Below are 17,438 nucleotides of genomic sequence, written 5' to 3'. Positions count from 1 at the left end.
GGCACCATGAAATCAATTTGCTATTGCTTTCTTCCAGGATTTTTAATTTCCCAGTCTACGTTAAGTACCAATCTTGCTACGCAAGCAAACTCATGAACCTTGTAATTAAATAATTTGCATTTTAAGTCATCCTGAGCACCATGTTCAGATGGAAAGAGAGGAGAGGAAAAATTAATGATCTTAATTAAAATTATCCCTGTAAAGTCTTCTGGGAAATCTTTGATTCTGTAACTTAATTAATATTGAGAATTGATTCTTACAATATGTAATCCTTTTTCAAACCAGGTATAGACTATTTAATAGCAGGACAAGAAGATGCACGGACGAACAGACTTCTTGTGAACATGAACAGTCTGGTGAAGCCCTGGAAAGCTCACTGGGGGAAGTTTGTTGCAGATATACTACGAACTGGATGCAGATAATTTATTTATTTCTCTCAAGTCAAGTCACAAATATGTACACATTAATAATATGTCAGTGAAAAGTCTAGTTAGCTCTCTAATGTTAATCGTTACTTTTATAATTAAGGAAAATTTAAAAGCAAACTATCTTTCCTCCATTCCATTAAGTGCTTTCTGCAGGAATCTGTTGTTGTTCTTTTTTTTCAAGACAACAACCTTCTCTCTTTCACACATTTGTAAAAAAAAAAAAAGACTGCTGAATTAACCTCATGTATCTAGGCTCACATAGAGCCTGGCATATAGCTTACTTTAGGATTACAGTATCTATAGCTTTCAAATTTCACCAATACATATATTTGCAACTGAGGCCAAGATTATATTATGTCACTGATGAACAGTCATTACTAACAGAAAACTAGAACTCCTGCACTATTTATTTTTCTGGAGCTGTTTTTTTTTTTTTACAGTAACTATGAAGGAAGAGCAAAAATTTGTTAAGTTACAGGGCTACACAACATCATTCGTCACATGAGTCTTGCTTATATTTGAGAGGCCTGTTTAAAAAGCTGTTATTTTAAGGTACCCTTCGTAGCTTTTGGGTTCTATGTCTATGTGTTCTATTGAAATTTGCACTGGAATTGAGAAGGTATTGTAGATTTAAGTGTCTTTGTGTCTACTTCATAGAGAAGCAAACAGCAAAGTTATTGGAAATCTGGAAGGCAGCCAGAAAGGACTTGGAGCTGCAAGGATTCATTCTGGGAAGTGGAGGTCCCTGTTCCTTCTGTGGGTGTCCCCCTAAACTTCCTCACAACATTCATGGGAAAAGAAGATGGCTGGCAATCTACACATTAGAATAAAAATAGCTGGTGATCCAAAACTTGATTACCACCAGATTCCAAAGATTTATTTTCTATGGTGTTATTCCCACAACGCTGTTCTGGGTTTCACCTGTTCTCACCAACAGTGTTTTTCTGTTTTGTCCCGCATTTAGCATCTGTTGCATCAAAACAGATGCAGAAAGACCACTGCTATGATGGACTTTAGGAGCCTACCAAGTTCTCTTAGGAGAACAAATGAGGCAAGAACTCAAAGTTTGTATTCATCAGCAGAAATATTGGAATTTGCTTTTGGGGTTATCAGATTTACTACTGAATTGCATAGAAGACACACCAAATTGGTGATTTAAAGACTGATTGCCTCTTGAAACCCTCACATGGTCCTTTCTTTTTTGTTTTCCAAGTTAATATTTGATTTTCAATTTCCGTTGTGTTCATTTCACCTAAAATGCTTCATATTGCCACTTTGTAGCTTCAGTCACTTGCCCTTTTCATACTGTATGGGTGTTCAAGACATCTCAAAGAACAGATGCTTCTATTCATATTTATTATTTACTAATATTCTTGGTAAATTATTAGCCAAGATTCTTCTAATAAGCAGTGCTCCAGATGAACAGGTGGATACAGATGAACACCACTAACATTGCTGTCCTTTGCTCAAACAGAGACTAGTCAGAAAAGTAGTCTGTGCTGCAGAAGGATGAGAGTGACTCCTCAGCTCCCTAGCAATAATTTGTACTTCATTAATGTTATATACTGTGCAAAACATAGTTGTGGTTTGAGACATTAGCTATCGATGCAGAGTAAAGAAGTCTTCTATTATAAGACAGCTGTTAAAACCCAGACATTTCCATATAACTTGTGCTGGAGTATGACTAATGTAATTGTTTATACCACTTCTTGTTCTAGATTATGGAATTTCTTTTGAAAGGCACTAAAGTGTTTGCACTAAAAAAATAATCTCTCCTAAAATATGGGCAATAGGTTAAGGGAAGAAGCTTAATTTTGAATTTATAGTTAAATGTCTTTTACTTAAGCTTTGGCCAAGGCATTATAAATCTTACTGCCCTTTTAATGTATAATCTGTTATGCATGTCAGTTAATTTATGGATACAGGACTTTTATTTAGTTCATCACAGTTTCTATTAAAATGTTAAAATCATTTTGGACACACTGTATAAACTATGTTTATATTATATTGCCTGCATTTTTTCATATTTTGTCTGATGAGTTTTCTGTCAGATAAAGAGCCAGATGGTTTATTGCTAAACCTAAGGGATTTTATTTATATAAAACATAGTTAGAAGCTCTGCGTTTATAGCTGCTTTTAAGTGAAAAGGGCAATTCAACTATCCAAAATTTAAATGAAGAGACTAAAGAGGAAAAAAATAGTAGAATGGGATATGAAGAAAAGTAACAGCAGCAGAAGTGGGAACCAGAGAATGGTGCTTGCTCCATTTTTACCAGCATTTTCAAATAATTGCATTTGGGCATGAAGAGTATGGATTGGGACTCCCAGGTTCAAATTTCCACCTACTCAAGAGAATTCACTGAATCGGAACAACCTACTTCACAGAATTGTTCCAAGGATAAAACTGGGGTAGACTCAGGTGCGCTAATTTGAATGCCAAAGAAAAACAAAATATGCAATGAGGCACAAGAAATGGAAACAAAAGCATGACAAGACTAAGCATATGATCTTGAGATGCAGTTGAGGTGTATCTCATTCAGATAAGCACTAGTGATGTTAGCGTGGTGAAAATGACTTTCTACAAAAAGGTAAGCTAAAAATGACGGAATCGCTTGAATTTCAGTCCTATTGCTTGCAAAAAGAATGTATGGCTTATTTGCTGCAGTGATTTCAAATGAACTCACCTCACCTTAAGGAAATTTAGTCCGCTACAATATTCAAACGCAGACCTAGTAGTGATGCCTTTTGGATGCTAAGGTGGCCCTGTGAGAATCCTATGGTGAATAGACGTATCTTAAGAGTCCTGTTGTAATGGCTGACAGCATTACCCAAAAGCAGTTTCCAATAGCATTCTTGCCAGGGATGTCTTATTAACCAGATGCTACAAAATTGATTATATAATAAATCTTTAAACACGATGGGGAGGCACCAGCTTCTGATAATCAACCACTGATTTTCCTTTTGACCTGGCCTGGTTAAGTCCTATTCACAAATGCACTCCATCAGATTCCTCAGGACCTGTTCTCCATGGGTAGCTGTTTCACTGACACTATATGCAGGCCTAAGAGGTTTTCTTGACACTTTTTCTGAAAGAGTCAAACTGGTACTTGCATTTTACTTCAGTAAATGAAAAATGTATGTATGTAAAAAAAAAAAAATCACATATATTCTGACCCTGTCAAGACATAAAAACAAAGCATGAGTTAATCAAAGTGAGCAGATGGATGGATGGGGTTTATAGTACTGTGTGCTTCTATTCAAAGATAGAGGGATCCATGAGAAAACAAATTTGATTCTACAATATCTTTGTTTTTAACAAAACCTTGTTGACCTCACATTTATTAAATGTCCCTTAAGTTCAAGTACCCACATTTTGGCAGGTGCAGGACATCAGACCTAAGAAAATCAGCAAATCACCTCTTTCCTTTCCATCCACACTCGTATCTAGTTGATCAAGCCTTTGCTTGAATGGAAGGATTATAATCTCAAAGATTTACATGTTTATCACACTCCTGCAATATTTTGTATAAAATCTACTTTAAATATGACTCAATCACCATGGCTACATGGGATATGTACATTGAAAACCTCAGGGTTAAGTTAAATGATTGGATAGGTTGGCTTAACACAAAGAACATCTACCAGTATCCCTTGATGATTCCAGAGCCACTTTGACCCGGAATTCAGATCACAGGATGCCAGAATTCTCCTCAGATGAGAAGGCTCCAAGTAGTCCTTGTTCAAAGACCCTGAGAATGGATTTTTCACTGCTAAGCAAAATGGTTGTTAGGTGGAATATCACATGACCATACTGCTTAACAATGGCAGTTCCGGTAGTCTAACCCTAACCCAGTTGCAGTCATTAGACAAGGACCACAAACTTCTACTCTGTGCAAACTTCTACTCTGTGAAGTGTCATCTCCAGCAGAAACCTGACAAGCTCCCTTTGGCAGATGAGCTCTGCCACTGCTGCACTTGCCTCTGGTTCAACTCCCTCTACTTGTCTATCTACCTCTCCCTCTCTGTCCAGTTTTTGGACGACTTGTACCTTGCTGCCTCCAGCTGACCTTCACCATCTTTTCCTCCTGGGAGCCATGTCCTGGGTGAGGGCGCAGACCCGGGATGTGCATAGCAGATCCTCACCTGTTGAAGGGAACATGCCAAGCGTGGGGAAGAAGCAGCAGGATAGAGCTGGGCAGAGACCATAAGAGGCGAGGGAGCAGTGCGGATGGCTTGCTCAGCTCTGACAGTTGTTACCTTGTCCAGGGAAGAAGACAGCAAATGTCATTTGGGGGTAGCAGGAGCAGACAGTAAAGTACAGGGTGGCCAAAAGGGCAGAGATAAGTAGAGATAAGTGGGTGGGGGGACTTGAAATGCATAGTCTGGCCATAAAGGTGGGCTAGTTATCAAATGCCCTCATTTTGATCATGTGACCATGTGGTGGTGGTGGTGCTGTAGCCTCAATTTTAAAGACCGATCGTAACTATAAATGGTCGCTGAATGATTGGTCATTAAGTGAGGACTGCCTGTTTGCCCATGTTGAACAAATCAATGTAGCCTGTCACAGGGAACAGTCATTAGCATTAACAAAAGACACAGGGGCCTGTGTAAGGTAAAAGGAATTCACTTTTAATATATAGTCAAATCACAATACCTATGCAGAGGTTTGTTACCCCAGGTAACATTGCAAGTCTATTAGGATCAGCAACCTGCTGGGAGAGGGGTTTGAACAAAGGAAACCCCTCAAAACAGGAATTATTAGGAACGTTAAGAATGTTCCTAAATGTGACCAATGTTTTTCTCTAACTGCTCAGTAACGGCTAGGCCTGATCAACATTTATTTTAAAATGGAAAATCAATATACTAACATTAATTTTCTATTATTAGAAATTAATTATACATGCAAACTTCCTGTGCCATCAAGCACATAAGGCTGACTTACAGAAAATTTTACCCAGATTTCTGAATCTTTCTGGTTGTTCTGAGAAATTTGTATTAATTTTCATCATATAAAACCTTGAAGATAGCTAACAACTGACATTTTGCTTTCCCAAAACAGCATTTAACCACCTCTGTTCTTCAAGCCAACCTATAGACTGAACATAACTGGAGGAGAAAAGTAATAAAGCACTGGTGGTGTCTACATTTCTTCTATGCTGACTCTACTGCAACATTTCTTTGTTAAAACCATAGGGCTGAAGCTGTTTCTTCACAGTAAGTGAGTTCACATGATACAGTGTACAGAAGTGCATTCCTTGCGGGATCAATGGGGTGGAAAGAAAGAAAGGAGAGAAGATACTCTGCTTGTCTAAATGTCTCTGAATATGGAAAGGAGACCATAGCCTCCATGCTCATTCATTAGCTAGACCCATCCTTTTCTTTGCCCGCTGAAGGAGTAGTTTCTAAATTTTTGCTTTGATTATCTTCTTCATCATCATCATCATCATCATCATTTTCTTGAGGATAAAGATCCGGGTATTTCTGCATACATTCTTGCATTGCACGAAACTGGTCCACACAATCTGATCCCTTAATTTCTTCCTTGCTATAATGAAAACAGGAAAATGCTGACTTGAATTGTTCCCCACAAGGACCACTAGCCATTCCACCAAGGCATGGACAATTCCAGTTGATATCTCCATTAGGCAATATCAAACCTTAAGAAGAAGAGGGGGAAAAGGTAGTCAATTACAAAACTATTTTATATTGGGACTGACATAATGGCTGGGTTCATGCACAGCACAACATTGATTCTTTAACTATATTCAGAGTCAAAGTTTAGTCAATACAGTTAAGTCAAGGCAAAAATTAATTACAGTGGCTGAATTGTTTATTAATTTCAGTTTTTATAAGCTACTATACTCTGCAGACATGCTTATCATACCCTGAACCAAACAAATTACTTCAATGTAATTATTACTTAGGCTGCTATAGACTATGAATCTTAATGACTTAGATCACTCATAATGTAACTTTTACTGAGCATTATGAGTGATCTAAGTCATTAAGATTCATAGTCTATAGCAGCCTAAGTAATAAATTCTATATTTTGGAGTAACATCAATGTATTTAGTGATTAACATATTTTCGATCTTCCTAAAAAACCTTAGTGGTGACATAGGAAAACAAAAGATAAGAGCAACTTTGTTTTTAAGTGTATGGCAAGAAAAGAAAAGGAAAGAAAAGAAGAAAATGAGGAAAGGAAAGAGAAAAGGCTTGTTTATTTGAACCTGGAATTGGTTAATAGTATATCTATGTAGATTCTCCATCATCCAGGTCATAGTTGTTCCAAAGGTGTTTTTCTTTTTCCTTGAAAACATTTTGATTCTCATCCAAGAAGCTTCTTCAGTTTTAACTCACTGGAGAGGAAGGGAAAGGGAAGGATTTAACTGGTGTGTACCCTTCTTGGGACTGTTAGTCACGATAAGATTCCACACTTTTCTTGCATTCGGATTGAGGTGACTCTGGGGATACAGATAACCCTCCAAGTGGCTCAATGATACTCAGAGAGCTAATGACCCTCCAAGTACTAACAACCAGATGACTGCAAAGAATATAAATCCTTCCATTCCATTAGAACTGAAGAAACTTCTTGGATGAGAAGCAAAACATTTTTAAAGAAAAGAAAGTCCAGTTGCCTTTTGGACAAGCATCTTTGGGAGATTAATAATATACAGTATATAATATACAAGCTAGCTTTGTAAACCATAATTTGAAATTGGCTTATTTTCAAAATAATGATACACGATGTCATACATCATGGTCATTATCATGCTCAGGTACGACATAAGGACACAGCAAAAGCTTTTTGTTTCCTTTTGTGGCAGTACCAAAAAGGGAAGGGGAGCATGAACAAACATGAAGCTCATTCAGAAAACACAACTCTCCAGTTTAGCATTAGGGGGAGGAGCAGTCAACTCTTGGTTTAATGGCAAAATAGAAAAAATTGGTTGGTTATGTCAGGGAAACTACTGCATATAACCTGAGTTGGTTTTTTGTTCTTCTCCCCAATATATTGGTTGCCAATATATCACAGACAAACTATAGAAGCAGACAAGTGGCACTTATTATCCTTTTTTTAAATAGTGCTTGAAAAATATAAACCAAACCTCATTATTTGTTTAGTATATCTGCTGTTATTGGCAAGCTTTTTGTGTACTTTATGCATATGCAGAATGGCAGATGGATTTTTGCACATGATATGCAAAAAGCATTTTTTTTGCAGTTTTGTTGTCCATGCTATCCATTTTTTTTTTTTTTTTTTGCAGTTTTGTTATCCATTCTTTTGTTTGGCTACAAAATAATTCTCATGAATAGCAAGGGCTGCCTGTGACACACATATTTTAAAGGATTCAGTATTATGGAGCCACAGATTTCTACCAATATATCTTCCTGCTTGTGTCTATGCTTTTGAAAGAATTGGGGGGGTCTTAATATAAAGATTTAAATTATTAGATCTTATCTAATTTGTTACCAAAAAGGTACTATCTCACATTAGATATTAATTATCCACTAAGACTGATTATGCTGAATGATTTATTAATTACTGAATACTCATTTGATTTTAATAATGATTTTGAAGTGCTAAATTTACACAAAACTTGCAGTACTAACCTAACATTACTTCAAAAACTTTATTCAATTTTATACAGCTTGTAAATTACTTTTCTTTTTGCTCCTTTATTTCTTTTTCTGTTTTCATTGTACTTTCAATTGTCTGTTAACTTAAATAAACTATTTTCCATAGTAAATATTAAGATTACATGAAGGTAATAGCAACATTTTCCAAGTAATACCAAGGAAAAATATTTATTTCTTTCAGTAAGTAGTTTTGTTCATTTTTGTAGTTTGTTTTAAAAGTTTTAACTTAGTTTGTTCTTGTATGATAAAAAGAAAACTTATATGAACAGAAGCTCAGTTCATTATAAAACCCATTTCTCCTGACCTCTAATTTTTGTACAGATTTTTTCTAATTGGCATATTTTATAGGTATGACCATTGAAGAGGCACATCACACCTATAGGAAAAATAATTACTAGTTTTGGCTTGTTGAGTGAGCTTCACATTGGTATGTTAAGTTAGTTTTTCATAGAATACAAACCAAAGCATTCCTCAGCTACCATTTCAACAAGTCATATAGTAACAAACATAAAATCTGCTTGGTTCTCTAATGTAGTAAGGAGGGGGGAGGACACCCAGATGGTTCATAAGAGCAATGATGCCCCAGGAAAGCTGAAAACTGGTTCTTATAGTCACTTGTGACACACAGCTGCAAGTAGATTTATAGGATTAATTTGGTTTCCATTTCTATAAAGTCAATTGGCACTTCTATTTGGAAACAAGGAATTGCTTCTTTAAAACATTGCATTCAGCTTTTCATGTTGATTTTCCTCTGGACAGACCTGCTTTTCACAAAGGCGAATAGAAGGGTTGGGAGGGAAGTTTCATTCATTCTTTGTGTTTATATGTGTATTCATGGCCAATAAGCAATTTTACTTCAAACCTTTAGAAGCTGTGGCAGGAGTCACAAAGCAGAGATCATTTCTATCCATTCTAAATGCTCAGTCCTGGCTCCTGGCCAGCAACACAGCCTGTCTGAAATTAGAAAAGCTGAAAGATGGATTTCTGCACATCCTTTGGCTATAATATACAGATGGCACTTAAGGTCTAAGAGCTGGGGGAAAGGGACTAGCAATTTCTTTTCATCTCAAGAAGGGTGCAAGGTTAACTTCAATCACGTCAAGGCTGAAAGTCATTTTCAGTGTCTTGCTATGAAGTATGTTGGCTAGCATGCTCTAAGAATGGCTGCTTCCAATTATATAACTAAAATTATGTTTCTGACTAAACATCTTCGCTAGTATCTTATATCATTTTATTGTATCTTCCTGACGTAGCAGCCCTTGCAATAACCTCATTTAGTAGGCAGCACTTAAACATACTGTTTCATGTGACAATATTAATGATTCAGAAATAAGAGCTCAGGATGAGAAATAACAAAACACAAAAATAATGAAAGCATGAAAGAAATTTACAAACACAGGAAATAAAATTGAGTGGTATAATAAAAACAATTATTGAAAAGTTTTATATTCTGCTGCAAAATATGCCACAGCTTACACATGCACAAAATAAGAAATGTATTTTATTAAGAATTCCAAACAAAACAGTCCCACTTTAAATATTGTCTGTCTGAGCAGACTCCACTGTCTTCTGTCAAAACAAAATTTGAAGTGTTTTGTTCTCACATTAAAGCAAAATTCCTGGAACATGACTATGTTTTATTTCAACCCTGAAACACTCAAACACCGAAACTGGAACATCCCATTTTAAGTTTGTTTTTTTAGCTGCAAAACTCTCAAAACACAATCACCCAAATCTTTGTCTAGGACCAAAATAAAACGGAGTCCTTTGTTTCAACCTCAAAATGAAAGTCTTGGTGCATATCTTTTTTTCATTCAAAATGGCCATTTTGGGCTCAAAATGTTTTGCTCATCTTTCTTACATCTCCTTTTTATGCCTGTCAAGGTGCTAAGCATGAGTTGGATTAAATGCATTATAAATGCCTTGTTATTACAGAAAAAATGACTTTTTCACCATCCTAATATTGTTTTTATAAAACTTAGATTAGCTATGCCCTGAAAAGGCATAGGAGTCATTAAGGAAGAACTACCTGTATTGCTTTAAACTATCACTGGAGGGTTCCATGAGAGGGCTGGCTACCTGAGAGATGGCTTGTGAAATCCCCTCTCTTCTCAAGCCCTTAACTGGTTTTTTACCTGCTTTTATATTGCTTTTTAGCTGTTTTCAGCTGTCAAATACACTGAGCTTGTCAGGTGGAAAGCTGGTAGCCCAGGTTCAAGATCTGAGCACAGCATACTGGGATAAACCTTACTTGCCCCAGCTTCTGCCCGTCTAGCAGTTTGAAAGCATGCAAATGCAAGTAGATAAAGTAGTATCACTTCAGTGGGAAGCTAATAGCATTCCATGTGCTTCTGCATATGGTCATGTTGGCCCAGGGGTGGGATTCAAATTTTTAACAACCGGTTCTGTGGGTGTGGCTTAGTTGGTGGGCATGGCTTGGTGGTCATGTTATTGGTGGGGGGTGGCCAACTCAATATCACTCACATTGAGGCATGCATCTCCTTGCCTGGCCTCTCATGACTGTGGGGATGCTGCAACAGTCGTAAGTGTGAAAAATGGTCATAAGTCACTTTTTTCAGTGCCATTGTAACTTTGAATGGTCACTTCACACAAGCAAAGTACTAGCAAAGGAGGGGAAAAAAACTCCAGAGAAGTTCCTGAGACAGGAAGTCTAGTCCTGCCAAGAATGTAATAAGGGTTAACGGAGAGGCAGTTTCTGTAAGCAACACCAGAATGTTTCCTTCCCGCTTTCCTTACAGGATTAGGCCAGTAATTTCTTCTAACAACCGGTTCTCCGAACTGCTTAGAATGTTAACAACCGGTTCTAGCGAATAGGTGCGAACTGGTAGAATCCCATCCCTGTGTTGGCCCCATGACCATGCAAGTGTATTTGGACAACTGTGGCTCTCTCTCGGCTAAGAAGCAAGAGATGAGCACTGCCCCCTAGGAGCTACATAGCTTCAGAGATATAGTCAAGGAAAAACTGGTGTTCAGTATTAATTCAAATGAATCCAGTGTTTTTCTATGAAATACTTTCTAGGCTTTTAAAGTTTGAAATATCTGATTTAATTCAGGGACTCGATTCTATTTACAAAAGCAAAGAATGTTATATAATCCTTTTCAATAATCTACACCCTTTATTATATCTATTTATAAGTTTAATATATAAGGTGCTTTGCTCTGGACAATACATAAAACAGTGTCCATTACCAGCCAAATCCATGTGACTGAAGTATATGCTAGGAAATAAGGCTCAAACAGGATCTTACCTAGAATACAGCCAACATAGCTATGTTTGAACTCTTAAGAGTGAGAAAATGTTGCCCTCTAGCGATAAGACTGAAATACAGATTTCTCACTAACATTTTCAAATATTACTTGTGTGCCACCCGACTATGAATGAACTCAATTCAAAAATGACTTTGGCACGTTAGATTGTAGGAAATATGTCAATCATATAGAAACACATATTAAATATAACTAATTAAAAACAGTAAATATATTTCTCACTTAATTGATAAAAAAATCTGTTTTTGTTTTTCTTTGAAAATGCAAAATGACAATCTGCATGTTTTTTTAATACTGCTATACAGAGGCTCTCCAACTTTGTCATAATGAATATTCTCCATACATTATGTCTACTTCTATCTTATTCCAGGTTAATGAGGATGAGATGTATTTCATACCTCTAGATTCACCCACAATCAGAACTCCTTTTTTGAATAAAATGTAAATAAATTGGAACAAATGGTAATAGTCTTAGCACACAAGGTATGTAAGTGAAAACTCATTCTCATGAAATGGAAACATAGGTTACTATTATACCTCAATAGGCTGCAAGTCATTTTATTGCAAATTATGCTTTCTCAAGCATAATTAAGGAAAACTGTTATACTCAGTATCATCCACACAATTTGCATATACAGTAGAACCTCTGGTCGCAAATGCTTCTGTTCACGACCAAATCGGGTGATGACCAAATTTTTTTACCTCTGGTCACAAATAGGTGCTTGAGTGGCAACCAAACACAGCTGCGGTGACTTGCCCTTCCACGTTGCACCTTTTTTTTTTACGTGCATGCGCTTCCACACATACACAAGGAGGACAACCAAATTCTCAGAACAGGTTACGGTCGTCACCTGAGGTTCTACTGTATTCATATCGAACATGGAAGAGTTAAAATACCAAAGAGATTACTCTGTATGCTAAGAAGAGTTATTTAGATTATGTCTTTGTTTCAAAAGATGATTTAAATGATTGCCTGCAATTTTTTACAATGAGATGTGCAATACATGTAGTCTTTGAATTATAACTATGTTTGAAATGACAACGGTATTGAACACAGGGACTTACAACTGGTATTATATTCAGCTATTACAGTAGCCCTGTGGTCACGTGAATACAATTCAGGTGCCTGGCAAAAAGATCCCACTTATGACTAGATGCAGTATCCTGCAGTCACATTATCATCTGTGACCTTTCCTGCTGGCTTTCCCAAGCCAAACCAATGGATAACTGTCACTTCTACAGGCCTTCCTTTCCTTCGCACGAACTCCCACATCTATTTTCCTTGGCCTCCTTGTGATCCTTCACACACACTACAACTTTCTTTGTCCTACCTGCAATGGCACCTATGTACTCTGTGCTCTTTCCCTGGCCTCCTTGTGATCACACACAAGGTATCATGGTTCCTTTTTCCTTGGTTTCCCTGTGACTGCACACATACATACATATCCTGCACCCTTTCTGCTTTACCTCACTGTGTCCACACATACACAAGGAGGACTGCCTGGATTATCATCACTAAGCAATGCAGTCAAGTGCAAATCTCAACATTATTCAATGAGACACAAAACACGCTATTTACATTCCACTGACCATGATCTTCATAAGGATCATTGGGATCATCTGCCACCAATTCAGCATTGCTTGGAGTTTCGTGGTCTTCTTTGGTCACAAATATAATTCTGTCCTTTCCTAAAAATTAGGAGTGGGGGGGAAGCATACACAATATTAGAAGAGCAGGTAAATGTATGATCTACCATAAGCTTCTGAACAAGTTCATCAGCAGATGACACTGGGCCCTGGAGATACGTCAATGTAAGCTGTGTATATCTTGACATTAAATTAAATTAACATCTACTCCAGTTTATTGATTGTATTGTTAATTTAGTTTACTCCCCAGAGAAAAAAAATAGAAAGATGGCAAAGAATCATGCTAAGTTTAATTTTCTTTCCTGCATATGTTTACTTTGGCAGATAATTGTCAGTATATACTCTCAGCCTTTATCTAAGATGGTACCACTTCCTACCAGACTTGGATCTGAGTTGAGTATGCCCAGCACTTAGTATCCTTTCGTATGTAAGGTTCTATTGGAAATACTTTTTAAATTTCACCCTTTATTTGAATAGTTCTACATGTTACAGTATCTCTTTTGCCATCAAGTACCTTACAAGACTTGATAAATATATAATATGATAAATATATTATCTATATAAATATAAATAAGGAAATAAATGACAACTAAAATTATCTTTTCTGTTCTTATTATTTTTAAATAAGGAGCATGTTTATAGGTAGTCCTCAGGTTATAATAGCAATTTGGGATTGGGATTACTATCACTAAGCAATACAATCAAGTGTGATATCATATGACCACATCACTTAACGACAGCAATTCCAGAAGCCTCAGTTGCCATTGTATCCTCAGAATTGTGCAGGCACTTCAGTGAGAAGTAGGAGTCCCAAAAAGAATCACAGGGGGTATGCAGATGTCACGGCAGGGGAAGAGGTGCTACAAGCAAGTAAGGGTGGGCTGGCGGGGTGTGGGCTCTAGGAATACAGGCAGGGGCTATCAACAGGTGCTAGGAACACAGATGGGCTGGTAAGGGCTGCAGGAAGGCCGGAGGGGATGGCAGAGTAATGCTAGGAAGCATGGACATGCTGGTGCACACAAATGAGGGAAGGGGTTGTCATACTCCATGGTAGAGCTCCACAGGAGAAACATAAGTTGCAGGAGCAATTATGGGAATGGTTTGTGACTCTGTCAGTCTCCCCATTGATTTTGCTTGTGAGAAACTGGCAGGGAAGGTCACAAATGTCAATGATATAGCTGCAACTAGTATACATGGGAGCAAGTACACCAGTAATTGCCAAGAGCAATTGCTAAATGGGAGGTTGTACTCAAGGATTATCTTTATGGTTTGTGAGAATGATCTACCTCAAAGAGATGTGTGTTGTTGCCAATTTCCCTAGTTGCACATCCTGAGGCAGGAGATTGCACTATAGAAGTTATTTCCCAATTGTCATTTAGATTTTTTTTTTATTTGCAGATAAGGCGAAAGCCATCTCTCTCTCACACACATGCTAGGGTTCCTGGAGGAAAGAAACATCTCCCTGGAAAACAGATGGTGCCACCACCAAAAGGAGGCAGGAAGACAATGCCAGGACCTGCAGAGCCAGATGATTTCTAGGAGATGATGATTCAGATCCAACTTCACAATCTTGCTGCTGCAGGAATGTCCTAATGAAGCACCTACATTCATTTTTCTTCTGGCCAGAAAATTGATATATCAGTAATTCAGACTGGAGTAGCAGTCAGTCACTCAGACTGGAATAGCAATAGTAATAGCACTTAGGCTTATATATGGCTTCACAGTGCTTTACAGTCCTCTCTAAGCGGTTTATAGAGTCAGCCTCATTTTACCCACCTTGGAAGGATGTAAGGCTGAGTCAACCTTAGCCTGGTGAGATTTGAACTGCCAAATTGCAGGCAGCCGGTAGTGGGCAGAATTAGCCTGCGGAACTTCACTCTAACCACTGCGCAACTCCGGAATGGTTAGTTTTATCCACCTATAGAATCCTTCCCAAAGACCTGGGATAGGTAGGTGTTCTTTCTCCGATGATGTAAAAGGGTATCCTCGCAGGATATGGATTATTTATTAATATTACAGGTAGTCCTCAATTTACGACCACAATTGAGCTCAACATTTCAGTTGTTAAATGAGATATTTGTTAAGTGAATTTTGCCCCATTTTACGATCTTTCTTAACAGTTGTTAAATGAATCACTGCAGTTGTTGAATTAGTAACATGATTGTTAAATGAATCTGGCTGCCCCATTGACTTTGTCAGAAGGTCGCAAAAGGTGAACACATGACCTTGGGACACTGCAACCATCATAAATATGAGACAGTTGCCAAGCATCTGAATTTTTGATCATGTGATCATGGCAGGGGTGGGATTCAACTAGTGTTACTACCGGTTCGGTAACTACATTTGCGTGCGCATGCACACATGTGTAAAACAACCTTAGGCTGTGCCACCTGGACAGCTGAAAAGCACTGTGTGCAGCATTCGAAAAGCCTCTTTTTCCCTGCTTTTTCAACCTCACCTGTGCCGCGCAAAGCAGCTGAGGTTGAAAAAGCAGGAAATAAAGGACAGGTAATATCCTGGACGGGTGGGTGGGCCAAACAGCAGCAAACACAGAACCAGTTCAGTGTCTGCTGCTCTTCAGAGCTACTAGTTCTTTAGAACCGGGCAGAACTGGTAGCATTCCACCCCTGGATCATGGGGACGTTGCAAAAGTCATAACTGTGAAAAATGTTCATAAGTCACTTTTTTCAGTGCCGTTGTAACTTTGAACGGTCACTAAAGTCAAGGACTATGTGTATTATTCCACATTTTATCTATCTGGGGAAATTCAAGGTGGTGATAATATATATTGGTAGACATAGACTTTCAACAGTTCATTTAATGACTGTTTCACAGTTACAACGGCACTGAAAAAAGTGACTTATGACTGTTTTTCATACTTACGAGCATTGCAGCCTCCCCATGGTCACGGGATCAAAATTGAGACAAGTGGCAACTGACAATTGTAATGTTCATGTGATCAGCTTTTATGATAAGTTTCTGATAAGCAAAGTCCATGGGGAATCCAGATTCAGTTAACAATTGTGTTACTAATTAACAATTGCAGGGATTCATTTAACAACTGTGGCAAGAAAAGTTGTAAAGTGGACCAAAATTCACTCAACAAATGTTTCACTTAGCAACTGAAATTTGGGTCATAAGTCGAGGACTACCTGTAATATAGGTAATACAGGTACAATCACAATTGAGCCCAACATTTCGGTGGTTGAATGAGACATTTGTTAAGTGAATTCCCCCCCACCCCCAAATTTTACGACCTTTCTTGCCTGAGTTCTTAAGTGAATCACTGCAGTTGATCAGTTAGCAACCAAGTGAATCTGGCTTCCCCATCCACTTTCCTTGTCAGAAGGTCGCAAAGCAGGACCGCGTGACCTCAGGAGACAGCGACGGTCATAAATATGAACCTGTTGCCAAGCCTCTGAATTTTGATCGCAGGATCAGGGGGATGCTGGAAAGGTAGTTCACTGTGGGAAAAAGAGTCACAAGTCACTTGTTTTCAGTGCTGTTGTAACCTGGTCACTTTAACGAACCGTTGTAAGTCGAGGACTACCTGCAATACTTCTCCCTCCTCCTATTCCCCCCCCCCCCCGTTAACAACAACCCTGTGAGGGGGGTTGGGCTAACAGATAATCAGAGTTGGAAGGGACCTTATAGGTCATCTAGTCCAACCCTCCCTCCCCCCCCCCAAGCGGGAGACCCTACACCATTTCTGAGAGAGAATGACCGGCTCAAAATCTCTCATGCCAACCTCCACGCTCCTTTCGCCCGGCCCACCGTTCCTATTGGGCTCCCTAAAGACCCAGCTGGGGCATAGACCCGTTTGCCGGCTCTCCACGGCTGCGCCCAGGAGCCGGCCCGACCGTTCCCCACCTCCCCTTCCTCCCGCGTCCCCGGTACCTTCTTGCCTGCAGTAGGACATATCTGGGCCGAGCTGGGAGGCGACTCCGAGTGACCCACGGAACGACCCGCTTAATCCGTCGCGGCTGCCCGGCTGCAGCCTAGCTAAACGCGCTCCTCTCTCCTCCACACGCGCTCGAGAGTCCCTCTGGCGGCAACCTCTCCACCCATAGGAGAAAGGACCCCAAAAGAGAAGCCCTGAAGCCGCCTGAGCGCTTCTCTCCTCCCCGCCCGGCTGTTCACATCCGCAGAAGAACCCACGAATCGGGAGGCCTCCGCGACAGCTTAGAGCGCGCTTTTTTCTTCTTCTCCTGAGTGGCCCGAAGTAGAAAGGGGGAGGCGGGGAGAGAGAGAAAACGAACGGGGAACACCGGCTAAGAGCCGTTATTCATAACGGACTACATGTTCCAAGAGGCTGTGCGGAAGAAACGGTCCTTCCGCCGTTTTCCCGACAGGCTTTGCGACTTTGACTGGTTCTCAGTTTCGCGTCTCCTTCCCGCCTAGAAAGTTCAATGATATTCCCAGCAATGCTTTGCG

General features: G+C 39.0%; 2 protein-coding genes across 3 annotated transcripts in view; one reads left to right on the top strand and one right to left on the bottom strand.

Annotated features, from left to right (window-relative positions):
* Positions 1–2,433, top strand: part of LOC113419059 (netrin-4-like) — a 59,740-nt gene extending 57,307 nt beyond the window's left edge. The window contains exon 10 of one of the 2 annotated variants that reach the window (XM_087954672.1): positions 286–2,433. In XM_087954672.1, coding sequence (XP_087810798.1) covers positions 286–422 — 137 coding nt within the window. In that variant the 3' untranslated portion in view covers positions 423–2,433. The remainder of the gene's footprint in view (positions 1–285) is intronic. The other variant, XM_087954671.1, reaches the window with a different exon arrangement.
* A 2,603-nt stretch (positions 2,434–5,036) lies between these two features.
* Positions 5,037–17,403, bottom strand: CHCHD4 (coiled-coil-helix-coiled-coil-helix domain containing 4). Its single transcript, XM_026678334.2, has 3 exons — positions 16,902–17,403; positions 12,948–13,046; positions 5,037–6,085 (listed from the first exon to the last, which is right to left on the bottom strand). The coding sequence occupies exons 1-3, from the start codon at positions 16,921–16,923 to the stop codon at positions 5,787–5,789; spliced, it is 420 nt and encodes a 139-aa protein (XP_026534119.1). The 5' UTR covers positions 16,924–17,403; the 3' UTR covers positions 5,037–5,786.
* Positions 17,404–17,438: the final 35 nt, after the last annotated feature.

The sequence above is a fragment of the Notechis scutatus genome, chromosome 2 (assembly GCF_049901735.1).
Source record: "Notechis scutatus isolate UNSWTSFEM ecotype Mainland chromosome 2, rNotScu1.2, whole genome shotgun sequence".
Classification (NCBI taxonomy): Eukaryota; Metazoa; Chordata; class Lepidosauria; order Squamata; family Elapidae; genus Notechis; species Notechis scutatus.
The sequence above is the reverse complement of the archived record's forward strand: the minus strand, read 5'-3'. Positions and strand labels throughout refer to the sequence as shown.